Below are 22,261 nucleotides of genomic sequence, written 5' to 3'. Positions count from 1 at the left end.
GTTTGGGTATGATAATAGCAAACATTCAGAACTAATTTTTAGTAATTGTTCTACTTTTTTTTATGTAACAACAATAGTGCTAGTTGTTTTGAGATACACACTACTATTCAAAAGTTCGGGTTTTATAGCAAGTCTTCACTTTTATTTGTTATAGAAGATTTCTATTTCAAATAAATGCTGTTCTTTTGAACTTTCTATTCATCAAAGAGCCGTGTATTACTGTTGCCTCAAACCTACTATATAATGGAGCACAACTAGGGCTGGATTGACAATATTGATTTTAATCAATTCTCATTTTAATGAACTGATTTCTATTCTTAAATCAAAAATCAATCTATGCTGTTTTCAGTTGATGCATGAACAAAACTTAATAAAACATTAATTGTAGCACTCCTTCAATCCAATTAATTGCAATAAGATTTGTGCTTTGTTACATTTGATATAAGTCTCAGTTTTCAAATTGTCAATTTTATTATAAAATTCATAATAATCATCTCTTCGATCATCTCTTCTTCTTTACTATCAGTTATTGCACGAATTAACCGTGAATGAACATCAGAAGGTGTGTTGAAGAAAACGTGTGGCATCTCTATAATCACTCAATCTGTTTCATCATGTATATTTTAAAACAGTTGCAATAATATTTCACAATACTTCTGTTTTTACTGCGTTTTTGATCAAATAAGTGCAGTCTTAGTGTGCATAAGAGACTTCTTTTAAAAGCATTAAAATTATCGACCCCAAACTTTTGAATGTTAGTGTATATATAATTAAATTCCCATAAAGTAACTTACACATAAAGTAACATAACTTGCATAAAGTTCTTTTTTAACGTTCAGTAGTGTAATATCATTATTCGGCTCTATTGTTTAGAGACCTATAAAATGGTGTGCTTGATTATTGGTTTATGTAACAGCTAATTTTCATACCCTTTTGTTTAAGGTAAGATGAACTAAGGAAATGGTCTTCTCAAATTTGCCACAGGTTTTCTCATTTCAATCTAATGTAATTGCCACCCAACCCTTAAGCAAGTTATGGACTTCTCAGGAGGCCTGTTGCAATAACCCCATTAAATAAATGGAAAAATATGATCAAATCCCAGTAGCAATCTTAACACCAAAGCAAGGAAAAGAAATGGAGTAGCTATTTGAAGCACTACTTAAAACAAGGTTTATGGTACTCCAATAACAGACAGTATTTTTATAAAATTCATTTTAAATCGGCATCCAAATTGGCCAAACTGTTGAAGGGCGTGGCAAACAATCGGCAGCGCTAATGGAAAGTGGGTGTGTCTTGTGGGGGTGATCACTCCCTCCCTACCCCATAATGCTCTAACCTAGTTCTTGCTCCACTCCTCGCCTCTCACACAACACTCATGGCTGCTCCATCTTATGCTCACTCTGGCTACCACATGTACTTGTGACTGAGTGAGTGAGTGAATATGTGCGTGTGTGAGGAAAGCACTTCTTATTATTGGAATATTGTGGTCTTTCTTTCCTCTCTTCCTCACATCAGGATAACATTGGGCACCGGCTCCTTCAGAAACATGGCTGGAAGTTGGGTCAAGGCCTGGGCAAAACCATGCAGGGTAAGCAAGCAACCCTCTCTGTCAAACTCAGTCTCTCCCACTCTTTCTCTCTCTCGATTTCCACCCAACAGCATTGATGCCGTATGGTTTGATCCGTTGTAAAAATGTTTTCTTTCTTTCTTTTCTGATCTCTCTCTCTCTCTCTATTCTGTTCCAGCACACCCATTTGTATTTCTCATTTGTACTGACATGGATGTCTCTGTGAGGAATGAGTTTGTTTGGACTGTAGTGTTGCTATATACAGTGAATGGGGGAAGACAGGGTGAGATGGATAGAGGAAGGAGTTGGTAGAATGGTGTGAGGTGGCATCAGATAAGCATTGAGTGTACTAGCTTTCCTGTGGAGCATTGTGGTCTAGAGTAGATATGGACATGAGATAGGCATTTGAGTTATTTTGTAGTTGAGTACTGTAACACAACAATTAGATATTGATTAATTAATCCCCCTAGGCTACTTGGACTTTTTTTTTTTATAAAAATGGTTTTGTTGAAACTTGACTTTTTTTTAGATGCGAAAAAAGCAAAACTATAAACTTCAAGGTTATGTAATAAAGCCAAAACTTCACAGTCAAAATTGAGCAACCATGGGAAATGATTTGGGAATACCATAATACAACTTTTTTGTTAATTAGGGCTGGACAATAATTCAATATCAATATGTATCACAATATAATTTTTTTCAATAACGGTGATATGATTTTTAAACATATTTCCGATATTTCGATATACATTACCGGTGTTTCCCATACATTGATTTATTTGTGGCATTTGACTTCGTTGAATAAACATGAGCACTGCACGTCACGGGTGTTTTATATGAATGTATCTCTGAAGGGAAAGGACTGTCTTCAGAAAAGTTTCGATGGCGTTTTTATTTGATCTGATAAAGAAGCGTTCATGAGCGGAGCTGCTTTGATTACAGCCGTTACTGGACAAACCGCTAGTTCTAGCGCTCTCAAAGCGTCTCCTGCTGGCAGACAAGCAGTTTGCATTTTCAATAAGCCCGTCTCCAGCAACATGTTTTTGTTGTAGCTCTTTTTTTTTTCTGCAGCAACTCAGAGCACTTTTCATACTCTTTATACTGGCTAAAGCACATTTGTTTCAATCTATAAGAATAATCAGCCTACACTACCAGTCAAAAAATTTTGAACAGTAAGCTTTTTAATGTGTTTTTTTTAAAGAATTATCTTCTGCTCACCAAGCCTGCATTTATTTGATCCAAAATACAGCAAAAACAGTAACATTTTAATATCAAAAGATCAGCATTTATCTGAAATAAAAAGCTTTTGTAACATTATACACTATACCATTCAAAAGCTTGGAGTCAGTATGATTTCTTTTTTCTTTCTTTCTTTTTTTTTTTTTTGAAAGAAATTATAGAAATTAATACTTTTATTTAGCAAGGATGCTTTAAATTGATTTAAAAAATGATGGGTTTGAAGTTAAAGATATTAATATTAATTAGGTGAGTCTGAGACGATTATTTTACAGTGATTTCACATTTATTGTTTGTATAAAGGCTAAATACAAATAAAAGGTGAACATTAATTTATTTATGCTGTTTTGTTTTTTTTTTTCCCCTAAAATATTATATGGTTTTATATGAGGTGTCAATAGACTTGCCAAATTAATTTTTCATAAGTTTGCTAGACAGACATCTGTTGTGGGCGTTCTTGGCAATTTTTATAAGGCTTTTTTAATAGTGTTCATATCCATATCGGAATTATATCGTATCGACCGAAATTAAGAAATATATTGTGATATAAATTTTGGCCATATCGTCCAGCCCTATTGTTAATATGAATAATATTAATCTATGTATCAACCACAATATTGAACAAACCCAACTATGAAACATCCAGAGTGCAAAAGATTCATACCCACCAATAAGTTACTGTTTTTCTGTTTGCAAGGGCAAAGATTTGCAAAATCACCCCAGTTTAGGAGGTATAAATAAGATTTAAATAATTGTACATCCCCAAAAAGTGCATCATTTTATTGTACTACTGATCATTATTGAACAGCTTAGGAGAGTTACATTTCATTACAGACTTAAGATTTAAAAATAAATAAGGGATTGATTCAGTAGGAAAAGTTAAATCAATTTGCATTGTCCAGATAGTGTTTCTACTACTTGACTGCACAGTTACTCATGAACATCCCTGATATGGACAGACATACCATTATTTTTATGTAGCCAAAACCAAAACACAAACCGTCATGAGATCTTCTCGATCATACCAGAAAAAAGCATTCATTCACTTTGTGTTCTTTTGGAGTGCCTTTGAGGAAGATCAGCTCGTTCTTTTCTTTCTCCTTCCCTCTGTCCTCTCCCAGTTCCCCCTTTACTTTCTCCCCTGCACTTGACTTGTGGCCTGCAGAATGTCAGAGATGCTGTATTAATGCAGTCTTGTTGTCTGCGTTCAGTGGTTGTATGGTTTTCATGTGTGCGAGAAAGTAGAATAACATTCATATGAGCCATTCTTCCCTGCAGAAGATCCCTTGTCTCTCGTTGCGCAAAGAGCAGAGTTGGGATGTACGATTTGATGTTGACTTTTCTTAAGAAAATTATAACAGTTTGGCCCTTGTGAGCAGAAGTCACATTATGTGAGTAAGGAAACACTGTTACTTGGAAGGGAGTGTCTTTTTTGGACAAGGACAGAGTAGATGCTTAAATTTACCCCAAGACGCACAGTAAAGTTAGCTTTATAGACCGCTCTGTTTTTGGTCATTACCAGTCGTTGGCGAACTGAGGTCTATGTAGAAATTGATCTGCGGTTTCTGAGACACACACACACACATCTTATCGTCCCCTCAGGATGCATGTGTGCTGCAGTCACGCTGCAAAGCCTGCAGGAAATAAAGCACACAATGAGGAATGCTAACATGCGTCATCCTCTTAGTGCATCAATTTAATAGTAAGTGCAGAATAAAATGTAGTGTATTATAGCCTGAAAGGATGTTTAGATATCTGAGCACATTTCAACAGGAGGAGAGATTTGTGATGTTCTAGGTCTTGATCTCTTTCTTTTGTTCTTTCCCTTTATTTCTCACTACAACTTCGGAGCGTGTGGGAGGTTTTGTTTTGTTTGCACAGAAACATGAAAACACCCTCATGTTTCAGTAAATTGATCTGCCCACATGTAAATCAGTACGATCTGTTCTCAACACAAGGTGAAAAAAGGCAAACCCAGCTGCCTTTCTGACTTGTTGAATTGACCCTTACAAATCATTTTAGCAGAAGGTTTTGATTCAAAGAGAACTTGCTCTGACAGAAATCAGTGATAGGAATATGAATGGCTCTCTCTCAGGACCTCTGTTGAAAGTAAACAGTGAAGGTTTGTGTCAGCTAACTTTTGCAAGGTCATTTGGCCCATCAGGCAAGTTTGAGTCTCTCCTTAGAAACTGCTTTTTTATTGCACACATGCACACTCTCTAGACACTGCCCTGCAGCTGTTAAGATAGCTCTGCTGTTTAAGTGCTGAAGTCAGCGTTGTGTAAAAGCCCAAGATCTTAATTCAGTATTCGGTGTGCATAAATGGGAAAGGCATCATGTCTGTTTTTTTATTTATTTTTTGTTCCCAGTGAACGCTTCCCTCAACATCCCATATCAACCATAGTAAAAAAAAAAACATTTGCAGGATAATTATTCAGTAAGGATGCATTAAATTGATAAAAAATGTTTGCTCAGAAATTGTTTAAAAGGATGTACTTTTTTCAACCTAAGAAACTAGAATTTTTAGCATTGCTAGTTTTGCTGCTGATGTTTAAATCAGAGCCACTTTTAAAATATCTCATTTGATTTGCTCTCGTAATCACAAGTCGCAGTAGAAAGAGGTTATTTGCCCATTAGGAAGCTTAATGTGCCAATAAAATCATTCTGATGTTCTCCGTATTGCTTAATTTTATATTGCCAGCACTGCTTCACACAGAGACAGCATTTCCCTAAGCAGTGACAGCAGAATGGCAGCTTTCTTTTTGGCCTTTCCTGTAGCAGCTCACACTCCATTGGCTGCTTTCTTAGAACTCGCAGTGCTGAGGACCCAGAGGAAGCAGCCGTAGCCAGAGGTTGTCATCCCGGCCAAGTCAAGTGTGTGAGAGATTAGGAATGTTTCCAGTGCTCACCGGCACTGCCCATCTGTTTTGTAGCTTGGCAAGACACTCAAGAGATCAGAGTTTTGTCCTTTCTTGGTTATCGTCATCCTGTCATCATACTGTTTGTGTTTAATACACAGAGCAGACAGGGAGTGGCTGAAGTTGATTTGCAGTGGAAGAGATTTTCCAGATCAGATAAAAGTCCTAGAGCTTCCAGCGAGCTTGAGGAAGTAGATTAGTTCCATCTTGCAGGGCCAGAGTGAGAGCTTGTGCACAGCGAGCACACCAAATTACACGCAAATCACTTTTGTGGAAACTGTGGAGAAAATGAGTCAGAAGAAAGTGAACGGTGTACATATGTTTGACCCAGTCAAGTGTTCAGGTTGGGAACTATTTGAAAACACACTCACTCTTAGTGCAAAGGGCTCTGCTGCATACATGCACAAACCTACACGCAAACAAACAAACAAACAATCACATCTGTTCACCCATTCTGGTGCGCATGCCATGGTGTTTAAACCTTATCCTTTTCCTCTTCTCTCTATCTTTTGGACAGAGCCTTGGTACTGAGTGTGCATTTACTGAAATGTCTCCCCAATGCTTTGAGTTTCCATTGTATTGACTCTGTTTTTTTTTACTCTTCTTTCTTTTTTTTTACTCTTGTTTTTTAGGTAAGGTTTGTAGGACCTCCCCCACTGTATGTTTGTGTGTATGTTTGAGTAAGTGTGCGTGTGGATGTTTTTCTTGAAATAATACGTAATAACTCTCCCCCTTGGACAGTGTAGCCTAACGGCTTCTCTTAGTTCTTCTCTCTACGCTTACAATCACTAAACGCTCTCTGCTCAAAATACCAGGGCTACGATTTGAAACTCGTACCAAAATGGAATCAGTAAACATTTTGTAGAAATTAATTGTCCAGTTTTTTTTTTCTCTTGATTGTGTTCAGAATTCACCCATGTTAGAATAGTTCTTGTAAATATTAGTTTAATGTTTAATGTATGTTTGGCTGCGATGGGGGTGTTTTGATTGGCTTAGAACATGAGATGGGGCCCTCTGATTGGCTGTGAATATGATTCTGCCTCTTTCCCATGATTCCCCTGAATGGCTTGCCAGAATGAGACTCAATCTCCTGCCCATTCTCCCCCTCCTTCCGCCTTCGATCGGTCTGTCTGCCTGCGTCCACTTTTGTGAAGTGAATGTACACCTGTGGTACATGTGGGAGTGGAAATTGTATGTGCTGAGTGTGTGTGTGTGTGTCACCAAAACAAGGGGTGGGGGCTCAGGTGTTTTAGCTTGCAGGGAGAAGTCTTCACACCATCCCACCTGCATCCCACTTCTCCTCTTATAAATGTGTGTGTGTGTGTGTGTGTGTGTGTGTGTGTGTGTGTGTCACCAAAACGAGGGGTGGGGGCTCAGGTGTTTTAGCTTGCAGGGAAAAGTCTTCACACCATCCCACTTGCATCCCACTTCTCCTCTTATAAATGTACTTACTCGTGAAAGCCTCACCTGACCTGACCAATCTCCTTCCCCCTCTCCTGCAGAGCATGCTGGCTGTAGAGACCCAGTCTTGTGAAGCTGAGTTTTAAGCAACGCAGGATACCACAAAACGGATTGCAATTGATTCTCGATAAATGGCGAGATGAAAACGGCTGTGAACGCGATCTAGTCCTCTAAAGGAGCCTTCTGGCCGATAAGAACGATGTGCTGCTAAAAGCTCGCTCACAGCGTATGCTTCTCATAGCTCGTACAGCTGCGTGATGGAAGTATGCATACGACGGCCTCTCTGTCTCGAACACATTCACGCGGAGACTTGGACCCGCATGGGGGATTGGAGAAAGGGGGGAGTGGGGAGGAGGGTGCTCCTCTTTTGGACTGAGTGATGGTTGATACATTTCTGTTGAAGGACAATCAACAAAGAGAGGGGAAACGAGAGAGCGGACCGCTTTAGGACTGGTTTTCAGGTTCTCCTCTGAAAACCTGTGTTTTAGAGGGAAGTCTGAAATTAGTAACTGTGTCCTCCTTGTGGAGGAACCCGACAGCCTGAAATTACAGTACCAAAAATGAGCAGTCGAGGAGGAGAGAAGGAGTGTCAGGGATGGTGAGAGGGTATCCCTGAATGTTATTTTTACCCCGATTGAATTGGTTATTTTATTTTGATTTATGCTTTCATTTTTTTGTTTTTGTTTTGTTTGATTTTACTTCCCCCATTTCTTGTTTTGATATGACTCTCATCATCAGAGCACCAGTGCTTAATAGGCTTAAACTGTCTCTACCTCTCTTTGTATTAGTCTTCATTCTGCTGCCGTCTCTTAGTGTTCAATATGCACTCTTCTAGAACACTCTCATTCTGTTTGTTTTCAGTTTTTTGGGGGATATTTAGATCCACTTCCCCTTTTTTGTTGCATTGCACCCTTTTCGTCCAGTGTCGTTGTTTTTTCACTGGAATGCATAATACTAGTCTTGACCTCACATTGTTCCCAAAAATTGTTGGGAAGGGAAAGGATTGAGATCGTTGACTTGGGGGCCTGATTTTGGGATTCCCACCTACATTTTTAGGGAACATTCTTAAACAACCCTCTCAGATGATCAATATGATGCATGACATTCCATGTTTCCAATTAGATATGGTAGAATGTTACAAGACACTATAACCAGATGCCTCATTATTTATTTAGTTATTATCTAATTCATACAAGGCGTATTTGTGATATACAGTTTCTCTGTTTCGTTATGAAACTCTCTTGTGCACCCTGGTGGTAGGATGAATCCCTTAGCGCACTTTCCTGCAAGCTCTGGTGGGGGCTGGAATCCCATCAGGCCCTTATCGTTTACACACGCGCTCCTTTATCACTTCATTACAGGAACAATTATACCACTGGGCTGAAACTCAAGTCTCTCTCTTCCACAAATTAGACAGTCTTAAGCTTCAAAATTGTAATGCGTCTTTCTCTGCTCGAGGGCTAGGAATTAATGCTTTATCTATCATGACTCTAAACACTGCTTTCTCAAAATGCATTACTGATTATTTAATTCCTTTTCATTTAGAGAAATGTGAAAGTCGTACATAGTGTTGTCACGGTACCAAAATTTCAGTATTCGGTACCAATACCAGTGAAAATCCACGGTTCTCTGTACCAATTTCGGTACCAAAGCAAAACACAAAAACATGCTAATTGAACAACATTTTTATTAATAACGTTAAACTTAATGGGGTCGTTTTTCAACCCGCGGACATGAAAAACAACCCGCGGCAACAGTGTTAAAGCAGCCCAATTCCGCGGTAAAACCCCGCTTGGCAACACTGGAAGAGGATAGCTTTCGTTTAGCGCATCAAGAACCGGGTTGACCGGGTACTCGGTACCACTGGTACTTAAAAAAACCTGGTACCATAACGTTTCCATTTTTTTAGTACCGACTTGGTACCGAAATACCGGGTCTTTTGACAACACTAGTCGTACAGTTCTTCTTTGGGTAGTTCAGCAGGGTGAGTGTAAAGACAGTGTTACTTACTCATGTTTCACTCGGTTTTTGAAGCGTCTCAGAATTTCTGTTTTGTTGTTGAGTTAAATGTTTTTTAGCATTATATTGAGAAAGCAATATGATTAAATGCCATAGGAATTAGCTGATAGAAAAATTATGGCCAATACCGATAGACCAATAATTATTTTTATATTGCAAATTGAATTTTTTTTTAATCTAAAATAGTTTTGTCAGTGTCAAATCAGTGTATTTAGGAATCACACAACTATAATGTACAGTCGGCGCCAATAACTTTGTGGGCAGCGCACCGACATATCGCGCCCCTTCTCTCTCTCTCACTTCACTTCCCATCTCCTCTACACTGTCCTATCATAATAAAATTTAAAAAAACAAAAAAAAAAAAAAAAGTATAATGTACATGGGTAATGCATGTATTATCTATAATTAAATTTTACAATATTATTAAAAACTAACATCCTTAAATATCTATCTGATCTGAAAAAGAAATAACTAATATCAACTTTTTTGTTTGTTTATGTAAAGTTCCTAGCCCTTTATTGCGATAAGTTACTCCTAATATTATTCAGACATTTTTCTTGTCTTTTGTCAGTAGATCAGCCCAAGGTTATGAACTGATCCTGCTTTTAACTTGAACGACCCCCCCCCCCCCAAAAAAAAGAGGAAGAGTGACAGAAAAAAAACTGAAATCCAAACGATTGATTGGAGTCTGATTGACTGTGACCATGGTGCTAGCCTGTGCAGCCGCAAATTAGTATGACTTCTGTTCTTGTGCCTTTTCTCCTTTATTTGAGACCCCCTGCCTTTCCTGTCTCTGTGTCTGTATGTTTGCCACCCCCACCCCATCCCCACAGTCTCCCAGGTAAGTACATCCTTTCCCCAACCCTGCACTGTCACAATGGCAACCTCTGGCCTTTGACGTCACTCTGCTGCTGTAGTTCAGTGCTTGTGTCCTTATTTTCTCTGTTCTCTGTCTTTCTCTCACTCCCTGTGTCTCTCTTTCTTTCTCTCTCTCTGCTTCATTTGGCTGGTTATGAGTGGATTAAGCAATTATGTGTCAATCTTCAATGTAGTTTTAATTGTCCTTTTTTTTCTTTTGTTTCATTCTGATTTGTGTTAATTTTTCTGATGTTACTTTTCCTCTGATCTAGGTCTTTTCACAGCTTGTGTATATAAAACATGACGGGCTATGACTATCAGTAAAACAAAGTACTATTTCAAGATATCATATGGGTCACAAACCTTCATTTGCATCCAGGTGTGGCCTGCAGTCAGGTAGGAAAATCAGATGATGAGCAGCTCAGAGAAGGTTCAAACCTAGAAAACCTAAATGGGTGTAAAGAGGAGAGTAATATGGAAGGCACACTATGTATCAGGCAGTCAGTGTCGTCGCAGTGCTGTGAAGAGATGCAGTGAATGCTGATACCTTCCCCCTCTCTTAAGTACTCCCTCCAGCAACCCAGATGCCTCCCTGTCATCTGAGTTAAGAACATGAGTTGGACAGAACACAATGCGAGACATGGCTCAAAAGAGAGGGAGCGAGATAACAGAAAAAGTGAGGAAGTAAGAAAGGACATAAAAAGACCTCCTTAAGCAGGCCACTGTAGGGACGCTGCGGCCAATTCAGTGAAAACTTCGGCCCAACCTTCCCCTCCTTGTTTTCTGTCCCGCGCTTCTTTCAACAGAAGTTTCTTTCAGGGTATGCAGTTCATTACAAAATAAATTGGCAGTAAACTCAAATGGTAAACGATTAAAACTAGGCTTAGTTACGATCACATCGCAGCACCTGGAATGGCCTTTTAGAGGAGAGCGGCACATGAAGCTGTGAGAATGGCTAGAGTTTGGTTCACTGTAGCTTTCTGGTCTCTTGCACTTGAAGGCTCTCTAACCCAGCACCTTGTGCTCTAAGCAGGCTGTCCCGCCCTGAGTTTTCTCTTGCATCTGAGCAAAAATCTAACCTCTGTCCCATCTCTCTCTCTCTGCCTCTCCCCCCAACATCATAGGACGAACTGACCCTGTGCCCATCATCCTCAAATATGACGTCATGGGAATGGGGCGCATGGAAATGGAGGTGAAAAGATTGTTGTTTGTGCTTTCTTTTTTTACTGAATGTTAATATTAATGTATGCCCCTCTAACCTTTGTGTGTATGTGGGTGCCCACAGCTGGACTATGCAGAAGATGCCACAGAGAAGCGTCGGGTGCTGGAAGTGGAAAAAGAAGACACAGAGGAACAGCGTCAAAAATACAAGGTGAGATTCTATGACAGCAACATTGTTCATTGCCCTTTTCTGTCATTCTTAAAGGGGACATCGGAGGCAAAATTCTACTTTTACAATAGTCCATATTATGGCTATACATTTTTTCTTTCTTTGATAATTAACTAATATTTTATTCAATAGTGCAATAAAAGATTGTTTTATTTTTGTTTGAATTAATTATGAATTTGTTACATTTATAAAGCACTTTTCTGGGTACTCAAAGCACTTTACATGGAAGGGGGAATTTCCGCAACCACCACCAATGTGCAGCATCCACCTGGATGATGTGACAGCAGCCATATTGCGCCAGAATGCCCACCACACACCAGCTAACTAATATTTTATTCAATAGTACAATAAAAGATTGTTTTCAAGAATACAATCAGAGATATAAAAAAATATAATCTCAAGTAAGTGTATTTTTCCTTACCTCTCAGGCAGAGTCGAGTAGACAGTAGTATGTTTCCAATACATTCTTGTTCTCTCTCAACAATGCTCTAACATCACACTCAGACGGCAACGCAATCTTGCCAAGCTGTGTCCTATCTGCACCTCTTCTGCTGCACCTCTGTCATTTTCTGTGGGTCTCTGTCTCAGTCAGCTGTCAACAAACTTCATTCTGGCCATTGCTTCTCAGTCTACTCTTAGTATCTTGGGCTTGACTGAGACCTGGATTCATCCAGAAGACACCGCAACCCCTGCTGTTCTCTCTAACAACTTCCCTTTCTCTCACACCCCCCGTCAGGGAGAATTTCCAATTCCAATTGGAGAATTTCCAATTCTCATTTCTAATAATTGGAAATACTCAACCCACTCTTCCCTATGCAATAAAGATTCTTTTGAGTTTCATGCTATTATGGTAACAGCTCCTGTTAAACTCCATATTGTAATGATTTATCGCCTTCCTGGTCAACTGGCCACCTTTAGAGGAGCTGTATGGGCTGCTGTCCTCATTGTCTGTGGATGGCAGTCCACTTGTAGTCTTTGGTGACTTCGAAATCCATCTGGAGAAGCCTTACACTGCAGACTTCCACTTCCACTCCTAGCTTCATTCGATCTCAAATGGCTTACCACCACAAGCACTAACAAACCAGGCAACCAGCTTGACTTAATTTACACATGTAATTGTATCGCAGACAACATTTGGTAAAACCTCTAGACATCTCTGATAATTTCTTTATTACATTTAACCTACATATTACTACCTGTGTGCCACCAATTCCTCTACCAGTTACTTTTAGGCAAAACCTACGCTCCCTTTCACCCTTCCATCTTTCCTCTGTAGTGTCATCCTCTCTTCCCTCACCCACCCATTTCTCATCTCTGGATGTAAATACAACAACTGACACTTAATGTTTTGAACCTTAAACCGCATAAACACATTTCATTACACCAAATACACAAAATAATGTTCTTTTTAGCAAAATCATATGACCCCTTTAACTTCTTGTCAAGACAATATATGTCTAGTCAGGCCAGTGCATACTACCCCTTCTAACCTAAAAAGTTGCCCCATGTATCATAATTTTTACTGTATTTTTGCTGAGCAGTCTTTTTGGGTGGCTCACCAATGTACTATATATCTCTAATACAAAAAATTAAGTAGGCTTGACCAAAATTTTTGTGGGGAGAAGAATTTATTGAAGATGGTAGTGTAGGAGTTCTTCAATAGCGATGTTAGCATGCCATCCTTCAAACAGTCTAAATCTTAGCTTCTCCCAAAGTTCTGTCTGTGGGATAGAATTTTATACCTAAAGACAAAAGGGCTACAAACAACAGATACTGTTAGGACCTCCCGCTGGAGATCCTGCAATCTACAAGACATTCCTGAGCCACTTTTGACACAGTGAATCAGCATGGATCTCAGGCTGCCTGGCAAACATCTCGGCATGGATGAAGGAACATCACCTGCAGCTCAATCTGGCAAAGACTGAGCTTCTCATTTTCCCTGCCACTCCGACACTACAGCATGATTTCATCATCCTGCTAGGTTCATCAAAAATTAATCTTTGGTGACCAGCTGACCTTCAAGGACCATATTGTAAAGACAGCTCAATCATGCAGGTTTGCATTGCACAACATCAGGAGGATCAGGCCCTTCTAAACGGAGCATGCTGCACAACTTCTTGCCCATGCCCTTGTCATTTCTAGGCTGGACTACTGCAATGCTCTTCTGGCTGGACTTCCATCATGCGCAATCAAACCTCGAACAAATGATTCAGAATGCAGCGGCACGACTGGTCTTCCATGAGCCCAAAAGGGCCCACTTCACTCCTCTCTTTATCTCCCTGCACTGGCTACCTGTTGCGGCTTGCATCAAGTTCAAGACATTGATGTTTGCGTTCAGAACAGCCACAGGCTCAGCTCCCTCCTACTTCCTCCTCACTCTTCAAATCTACATCCCCTCCAGAAGCCTTAGATCTGTAAGTAAACGATGCCTCGTGGTAACATGACAGAGAGGCATTTTCGTTCACCTTTCCTGGCTGGTGAAATGATCTTCCCACAATCGCAGTAATTAACAGAACACCCGACACGTTATCTGACAGCAACACTAATTTAATCCCATACCCGCCCCATTTGACATAAACACTGGGACCCGAACTGCATCCGCATTAAATCTCCTACATGAGGTAGACAAAACTCATTTATTAAAACTTTTAGCTTTAACTTTTAGCCAGCAAAGAGTGCTCCCTTTAATATAATCACTACAGCTGTCAATCAGTGGCAGCGCGATTGGCTACATTGCTCAGCGTGTACTGGACCGAGTCGAAATAGTCTTGGTTATTGGACCCACAACCCACCCATGCTTGTCACTGTCCTGCCTGCACCCACACCACACCCTACACATAAATATTATTCCAACCATTACATCAAATATTAGCGATTCACCTGCGTGTCCCCGCCCGCATGCAGGACTCTGGCTTCCCCCTTGTGGACAACATAATAGACAACCCTGGCCCCAGAGAGTGATTGTAAATTAAGTTTACATGAAATATGTTTGAAATTTCATTCTGCATCTTCTGAGATTTCATTGTAATCCTTCTCATAAAGTCACTGAATTAACCATTAACTGTTCACCTGATTGCGTTGCCATCTGCGTGTGATGTTAGAGCATTGTTGAGAGAGAGAACAAGAATGTATTGGAAACACACTACCACCTACCTGACTCTGCCTGAAAGGTAAGCAAAAATACACTTACCTGAGATGTTTTTTTTTATATATCTCTGAAATATATGATGGTATTCTTGAAAACAATCTTTTAATGTATTATTAAATAAAATATCAGTTAATTATCAAAGAAAGAAAAATTAATAGCCATAATATGTACTATTAATGCTGTGATGCTATGATACTCAGATACTGTGATTTCCTTCTCACATAGCTGATTTCACAATTAACTCTTCACCTGAACAGTTTATGTTGCTGTATATGGTATCGTTGTAATCATTGACCATAAAAACATAGGGGTAGACATCACCTTTTCTGTGTTATCATGTTTGGTTCAGGAGCTATGACACAAAATACATAATTTGGTTATGGCGGAAAGTAAAATGGTCACCATGGCAACCACGAGGTGTTTTTGCGATGGCTCCATTTCTGAAAATGTTTAGGGCCGCAAACTATACAAGTGTACCAAGTTTCATGCTTTTATGAAAAAGTGAACATTATTTTCACATATCACCTGGACTATTGAGGAATTTTAGCAAAAGTATGTTGCAGGCATTTCATGAAGACCCTAAAGAATCATATCAACTTGTGGTCAATGGGCATCCGATGTCCCCTTTAAATATTTTTTGGTCTTAAAAACCTATGCACATAATTTCTCTTTCCTTCCAGTCCTCCCCGATTCCCTCTTTTGTCATAGAGTAGCCATGAGTCGTATCTAGTTAAAATTCTGTGAATGTTTGAGATTGATTTGTCACAGTCACTATGCTTGGACCGATACAAAGCTTCTCTTGTTCCACTGCAGCTCAACCACATACAAACAAACATACAAAAACGTAATTGAGGATAACTGTGGGTAACCTAAGAAAAGTGTCTCTCTCTAAAGCTGTGTAGTGTTCTAAACATGTTAATATGTATGCTGCATTCTCCTTCACACAAACTCAATGTCTTTTGACAAACTATCCTACGTATGCAGTACATAACTCATAACTGCCTATGCAAGTCAGTTTTCCAAGCCCATTCAGCCTCAGTCCATTAATATTTCATGATATGTTGTTCTGTGTTTTGCAGGATTATGCGGAGAAGGAAAAAGCCATAGCTAAAGCTTTAGAAGACCTGAGGGCCAATTTCTACTGTGAACTGTGTGATAAGCAATACCAGAAACATCAGGAGTTTGACAATCATATCAACTCCTACGATCATGCACACAAGCAGGTACGAGAGATTTGCATCGACATGACTGTACTTAACAGCTTGAACTTTGAACAATTTTGAACACGGAATAATTTTCTTCACATTCAAAGATCAATTTGAATTGTGATGCTACATCTCATAACAAATTCTTATTCCTTTAATCCTACAGAGACTGAAGGAGCTGAAGCAGAGAGAGTTTGCCCGGAATGTGTCTTCTCGTTCCAGGAAGGATTGCAAGAAACAGGAGAAGATGTTACGGGGGCTTCTTGAACTGGCTGAACAGAGGAAACAGCGAGACCGGTAAGCAAAATTGAGCAGAACTTCTGTTTTTTTTTTTAAAGGAGTGTTGCCAGTTGTAGCACAAGTTCTCATTCTTTATTTTATTTTGCAGTGTCCCTGGTAGTGGCCCTATGTTTAAAACTACCACAGTGGCAGTAGATGGAGAAAAGGGGGAAGACTCCATGGATGGAGTGCCTATGACAGTGGACACCAACACAGAGGCTATTGAAGATAAGGGAATCTGTAGTGTTAGTGGTCAAGGCTCCCCTAGAACAGGCCCTGCCATCAGCTTTGGTTTTAACAAAGCTAGCTCTTCTCCAGTACCTTCTGGAGGCTCACAAGGTCCCAAATTGAGTGTCTCCTTCTCTTTTGCTAAGAAAGCCCCAGTCAAACTTGAGACGGCTGCCGCTGTGTTTGCAGACCATGGTGAGGAGACAGTGGAAGGAGAAGAAGGTCAGGAAGAGGGAGGAGAAAAGACTGGAGGAGAGGACATAGGTGTGGCATCCACCACTGATATTCAAGCAGCAGGAGCAGTAGGAGGAGGTGGAAGTGGTGGGGGTGAGGAAGAGCAGTCACAACCAGATGATGGAGGTGCCCTGGCCTCGACTTTGAACAAACTGAAAATGATGATGAAAAAGGAGGAAGGTTACTCTGGACAGGAACCACAGTATTACCATTATGTACCACCTGCACATTGTCGGGTCAAGCCGCATTTCCAGTTTCTGCTTTTCATGAAGGCGTCAGACCAGTGTGATAGCAAGGAGGAGGAGGAAGATGGAGCAAAAGATGAGAAGGCAGCAGCAGGTAACGACGGAGAGCAAGAACATATCAAAGTCAGCAGCTGCACATCTGAAAAAGACATTGAGAATGAACCTACACAGGCACAAAACACAAATCCCACATCAGCTACAGCGAAGACAGAGGAAGAATCAGGTAGTACACCTGCAGGGCTAGGTGATACAGCAGTGGTAGATAGCTCGTCCCAACAAGCTGATACCAAGCAAGTAATGTCCGAGCCCACAGATACAGGTCCCCGCATGCAAACTGGGCCTTTCTTTCCTGTGCTAAGTAAGGATGAAAGCACCACCTTGCAGTGGCCTTCTGAATTGTTGGAGTTTACTAAGGCTCAGCCATCCCTCTCCTACAGTTGTAATCCTCTTTACTTTGACTTCAAACTGTCAAGAAACAAAGGAAACTGGGCAAGCAAAAACAGAAAACCTGCCAAGCCAGTTAGCACTGAAGGACGAGAGGGGTCTAAGCCTGAAAACACAGACAGTACTCCAGCCACTAGTGGAGAGGTTGGCACTGCTACAACGATTGCAGGGTCCAGTACAGTTCAAAAAGAACAATCATCCTTGAAAGAGGAGGGTGGTGAGAGTGAGAACAACAAGCAGAAATTACAAAGTAATGAAGATGAGTCTGCAGGGTCTAAGAAAAAGAAGAAGAAGAAGAAGAAACACAAGAAGTCAAGCAAGCGTTCCAAACGTAAAGAAAAAGCAGCAGTGGAGGGGGAGTTAGAAAATGAGATTCCAGGAGAGAAAACTAAAAAGAAGAAGAAACACAAAAGAAAGAAAAGCAAAAATAAACCACGTAGCACTGATGAAATTGAAGCAGAGGGAGGTGACAGTAAGGAAAAAGAGAAAGACAAGGATGACAAAGATGGAGTAGCCACTGCTCAGTCATCAGGAGTAAGCACATCCCACGAAGGAGGAAAGAGAAAACGTTCCCACAAAATGTCTCAGGGGTCTAGAGTTGAGGAAAGCAGTGCAGGAAAGCCTAGCTCTACAGAGGAACACAATGGTACTAAACGTCTTAAACCTGACACCAACACACCTGCCGCCTCCTGCTCTGCCTCAGCCCAAAAGAGCATAAGTGGAGGTCGACCTCCAAGTAGTGACAGCGAGGAGGATGGTGGATCATCCTCTCAACGTTCTCGACCAGCTCGCCGTCACTCCACGTCACCACGTGAGCAGCGAAGACACCGCAGTGACGATTCTGGACGATCAGGACGTTCACGTAGTAGGTCGTCTCGTCGAGGAGACCACAATCATAGACGCCACAGAGGTCAAAAGTCACACAGTCGATCCTACTCAAGTAGCTCTGAGCGTTCCTCAGCAGGGAGCAGTGCTTACAGTCGCCGTAGCCATAGCTATTCAGACAGTTACAGTGACTACAGTGATGAAGGGCATCGCCGAAGATCAAGAAGACCTTCCTCTGACTCAGACTATGAAAGGCGTGATAGTGGGCGATCTCACAGGCGACGTTACACCCCATCTTCTTCAGAGGTGGACTCCCGTTCACGTTCACGCTCACACAGCCGCAGGAAGCATCATCGGCGGAGACACCAACGGAGCAGTAGTCGCAGCTCCAGTCGTAGTAGTAGGAGTAGCAGCGCTCGTTCTTACAGACGCAGCAGCTACAGTCGCAGCCGTAGCTCTGCTAGTCGTTCATCTAGCTCCACCAAGGGCTCTCCACATCGGCACGGTCACAGCCGGCGATCTGACAGCTCGACGCGGCGACGGGATTTCAACCGGTCACGAATCTACCGTTCCCAGTCTCCAAGGTCCTCTTCCCGCACACAAACCCGAAACAGCAACTCTTCATCGGTACGAGGAACAAGAGGTGGTGGAGCTTCCTCAAAGGAAGGAGGAGGGGCAGCAGAACATCGAAATTCATTCACTGCTCGACAACTCTTGGAGAAAATCCAATCTAAAAAAGGAGGGGATGAATCTGGTACTGGCACCAAGACAGGCCTCAAGATCAAGGACCCTCCACAGGGATACTTCGGGCCCAAGCTCCCCCCTGCCCTTGGAAACAAAAGTATGTTGCCCCTTTTTGGCAAGCTCCAAGCAGGAAAGAAGCCGTTATTTCCTTTTACACGTTTAACCGAGGGCGAAAAGTCAGAGCAAGGGAAAAATTCAGATAGTAATGAAGTTATCCTGGTAGAACCCATTCGTGAGTTCCCCCCACCTCCTCCTCCACCTCAGCCACCGGTTCAACAACAGCAGCAACAACAACAAAAGCAGCAATTGGAGGAGGCTGTATCAAATGCTGCGGTGTCCGAGGAGACCAGACATCCACCCTCGGACCCTCCAGCCCTTCATGAGTCTCAACCACAATATGAGCAGGATCCAGCAATGATGATGTCTCAATACCAAGGTGAAACCAGACAAGACCCCAACAATCCCATGTTGGACGGACATTTAATGGGGCCCGAAATGGGTCCGCAGCCTACTATGCATGCCTACCCTGGCTACCCTCCCAACATGGAGGATGGGGAAATGGGCATGGAACCTGAAGAGGATGGTCTTGCACCTTTAGAAAGTCAACCAATCACCTTTACCCCAGAGGAAATGGAGAAATACAGCAAGTTGCAGCAAGCAGCTCAACAGCACATTCAACAGCAACTGTTAGCCAAGCAGGTGAAGTCCTTCCCCTCAGCTGCAGCTGCTGCAGCAGCAGCTAATTTGGCAGCAGCGGCCAACCTTGCCCCAGCGCCACCGCCCCCACCAGCTGCACTGCAGCATATCCACATTCAACAACCCACAGTTTCTGCAGCTTCTGCTACCTCTCTTACCTCAGTCCAGCATGCCATCCTGCAGCACCACGCTGCTGCTATGGGCATCCATCCCCATAACCCACATCATCCCCACCCTGCCCATGCCCAGCTAGCCCAGGTGCACCACATACCTCAACATCATCTAACCCCTATCTCCTTGTCACCATTGGGCCATTCTTTGGGTCATTCACTGGGTCACTCTTTAGGACACACCGGCTTGATTCCAGCCCACCACACTGCCTTCCTTTCAGGCCAACCTATACATATTATACCAGCCTCTGCACTCCATCACACCCCACTCGCTCTACACCACGTCCCACATGCTGCCCTCTACCCAACTCTCTTCGCCCCTCGGCCAGCCACTGCTGCGGCAGCGGCTGCCCTACAGCTACACCCACTACTTCACCCTATCTTCTCAGGGCAGGACCTTCAGCACCCTCCAAACCATGGCTCCTGAAAATCCGTCTTCTCTCAAAGAGAGGGCCTGGCCCAGCAGTGTGAATAGCTAAAACGTTTTAGCTACCGGTTGACACGATCTGGCAACACACTGTCCTCTACGTGCTCTGCTACCTTAGGGTGACCTCAACAGGGCTGTTTAGGAGTACATTTAAATTGAGGACAGAATACGATCTTCTTGGCTGGCGTTTGAGATTGTAATGGCCTGAACCAGAAGCTAGGTTGGCAGGTTGACGTATATATATATATATTCTCATATTCACACAAGGAGTACGAGTTGCAAAAGTTGGTTTATAGTTCAAGATGTGGATCTTACAACTAGGAAACCACTGGCATTTTGTTTTCTGTGGTATGTCATCAATTTTTGTTCTTTTGTCTAATGTGTTTATATATACATATATCCAGAAGCTCACTGGCTGAAGCCATAATCAAGATCTTTGTTGTAGGCTTTTAGCGTGGTTTGTTACAGTTGAAATGGGTGGTCTTGAGGGTCATTTTTGAGACTTGTTTTTCTGTGTACTAAGCATTCATGAAAGTTGCAGAATTTATTAACTAGTTGTATGAATATGCAAAGATACACTTCAGCCTGCTATACGAAAGCAGGGTGTGATAAATGATGATTGGTTTGCTGAAATATTGTAATATTTGATCATTTTCAGCTCATACCAATTATCAGAAACAGTTGTACCATACTCTGATCAAAGGGTGTCACAAAACATGAACAAGATGATTCAAATAAAAGCCATACTCAGCACTCAACTGTGTTAAGCTATTTTTGCTGGTTGGTTGTAAATCAATATACATTTTCCAAAAATAGTGAATGGAACCGACATCATACATGTCACAGTCACAGGCTGTTGAAACTGCATAACAGGTTACATTTTGGGATTTGAAGGTTCCCACCCCGTTATTGAAATTGTGAAATCTTGCACTGAAAAATGTACATTTTGAGATGCTGTTTTTGCATCTTGTAACAACTGTATGATTGTAGTATTCTGCAATAATGTTATTTTCTATTTGGTTTTAAATTATTTTTCTTTTTTTTGTTCTTTTTGGAAAATGTTTTATTTCTGTACAATTAGTTAAATGTAAATAAAGTTAACGTAGTGAAACTATGTAAAATAAAGGTGTGTAACACCCATTTAAAAATGCGAATAAAATAATTAAATGAAAAATGGATGGAAAAGCATATGTAAACATGATCAGGGCTGGTACTACTAAGGTCAGGAGTGTCTTTGGAAAGTGGAGGGACAGCAGAATGTGACAACTTTTGGTGACATTAATTGTTCTGTAAATGGCAGCAATGACATTAGCTTTTTTTTAAATCCTCCTTGATGCATCAGCAAATAAAAACTTTGGCTTGTAATTCTGGTGTACAGGAGTGATTAATTTATGCAGGGCCGGTGTAGTGCCGAAATTTGCACCCTGCCAAATTATGCACCCCCTAGTATTGGTAGGTTTAGGAGTAGGTGTGGGGGAGGGGTTAGGATTAGGGGTGGGGTTGGGATTAGGCAATCAGGTAGCGACTTCAACGAGGGGGTGCATAATCTGGCAGAGGTGCAGAATTCGGCACAACACCGGTGCTAGCTATAGGCAGAGCAGCAGGCGATTGCCTAGGCCTCGGGCTTTGAGGAGGGGCCTCCATAACCGTAACATCCCCATATATGCTAGTCCAGGGGTTTTCAACCTGTGCAATTAGGCGGGTTTTGTTGTGAAAACCTGGCAACCTTGGTCACGCTTATTGACAGTGTAAGATGATTAGCAGTGACGGAAATCCAACCATGGATTGGCATGGTGTTATCTCAGAAACAGGCTCAGCCATCACATTGAATCAGGTAAACTGAATAATGTACAGTATTTGAAAAATAATGTGTTTTTTGAACATTAAAGCATGTCAACATATTCTGTTACACCAAATACACAAAATAATGATCTTTAAAAAAGCATCATATGACCCCTTTAAAAGAGCGCGAGCGCCGTTGACGCGCCCAGACGCGATGCTTTGAATTTGCGCGTACAATGAATGAAGTCGCATCGGGAGCTGATTTGCAAAATAGCTTCAAAAGTAAAAGCAGAGAAGTTTGTATTCAAAGTTAAAAAGGTGGCTCTTGATGCCTTGACCCCAGCCTCAGTCCATTCCTTGTGAAGTTCACTCAAATTCTTGAATC

The 22,261-nt window shown here is 41.5% G+C and overlaps 1 protein-coding gene across 4 annotated transcripts in view; it reads left to right on the top strand.

The window, feature by feature from the left end:
- The window catches only part of LOC107654521 (G patch domain-containing protein 8-like), a 38,562-nt gene extending 18,233 nt beyond the window's left edge, over positions 1 to 20,329 (top strand). For all 4 annotated transcript variants that reach the window (XM_016441618.1, XM_016441619.1, XM_016441621.1 and 1 more), the window contains 6 exons: positions 1,516 to 1,588; positions 11,184 to 11,251; positions 11,345 to 11,431; positions 15,677 to 15,820; positions 15,969 to 16,099; positions 16,191 to 20,329. In XM_016441618.1, coding sequence (XP_016297104.1) covers positions 1,516 to 1,588; positions 11,184 to 11,251; positions 11,345 to 11,431; positions 15,677 to 15,820; positions 15,969 to 16,099; positions 16,191 to 20,094 — 4,407 coding nt within the window. In that variant the 3' untranslated portion in view covers positions 20,095 to 20,329. The remainder of the gene's footprint in view (positions 1 to 1,515; positions 1,589 to 11,183; positions 11,252 to 11,344; positions 11,432 to 15,676; positions 15,821 to 15,968; positions 16,100 to 16,190) is intronic.
- Positions 20,330 to 22,261: the final 1,932 nt, after the last annotated feature.

The sequence above is a fragment of the Sinocyclocheilus anshuiensis genome, unplaced genomic scaffold (assembly GCF_001515605.1).
Source record: "Sinocyclocheilus anshuiensis isolate Anshui unplaced genomic scaffold, SAMN03320099.WGS_v1.1 scaffold419, whole genome shotgun sequence".
In the NCBI taxonomy this organism is placed as follows: domain Eukaryota; kingdom Metazoa; phylum Chordata; class Actinopteri; order Cypriniformes; family Cyprinidae; genus Sinocyclocheilus; species Sinocyclocheilus anshuiensis.
The sequence above is the reverse complement of the archived record's forward strand: the minus strand, read 5'-3'. Positions and strand labels throughout refer to the sequence as shown.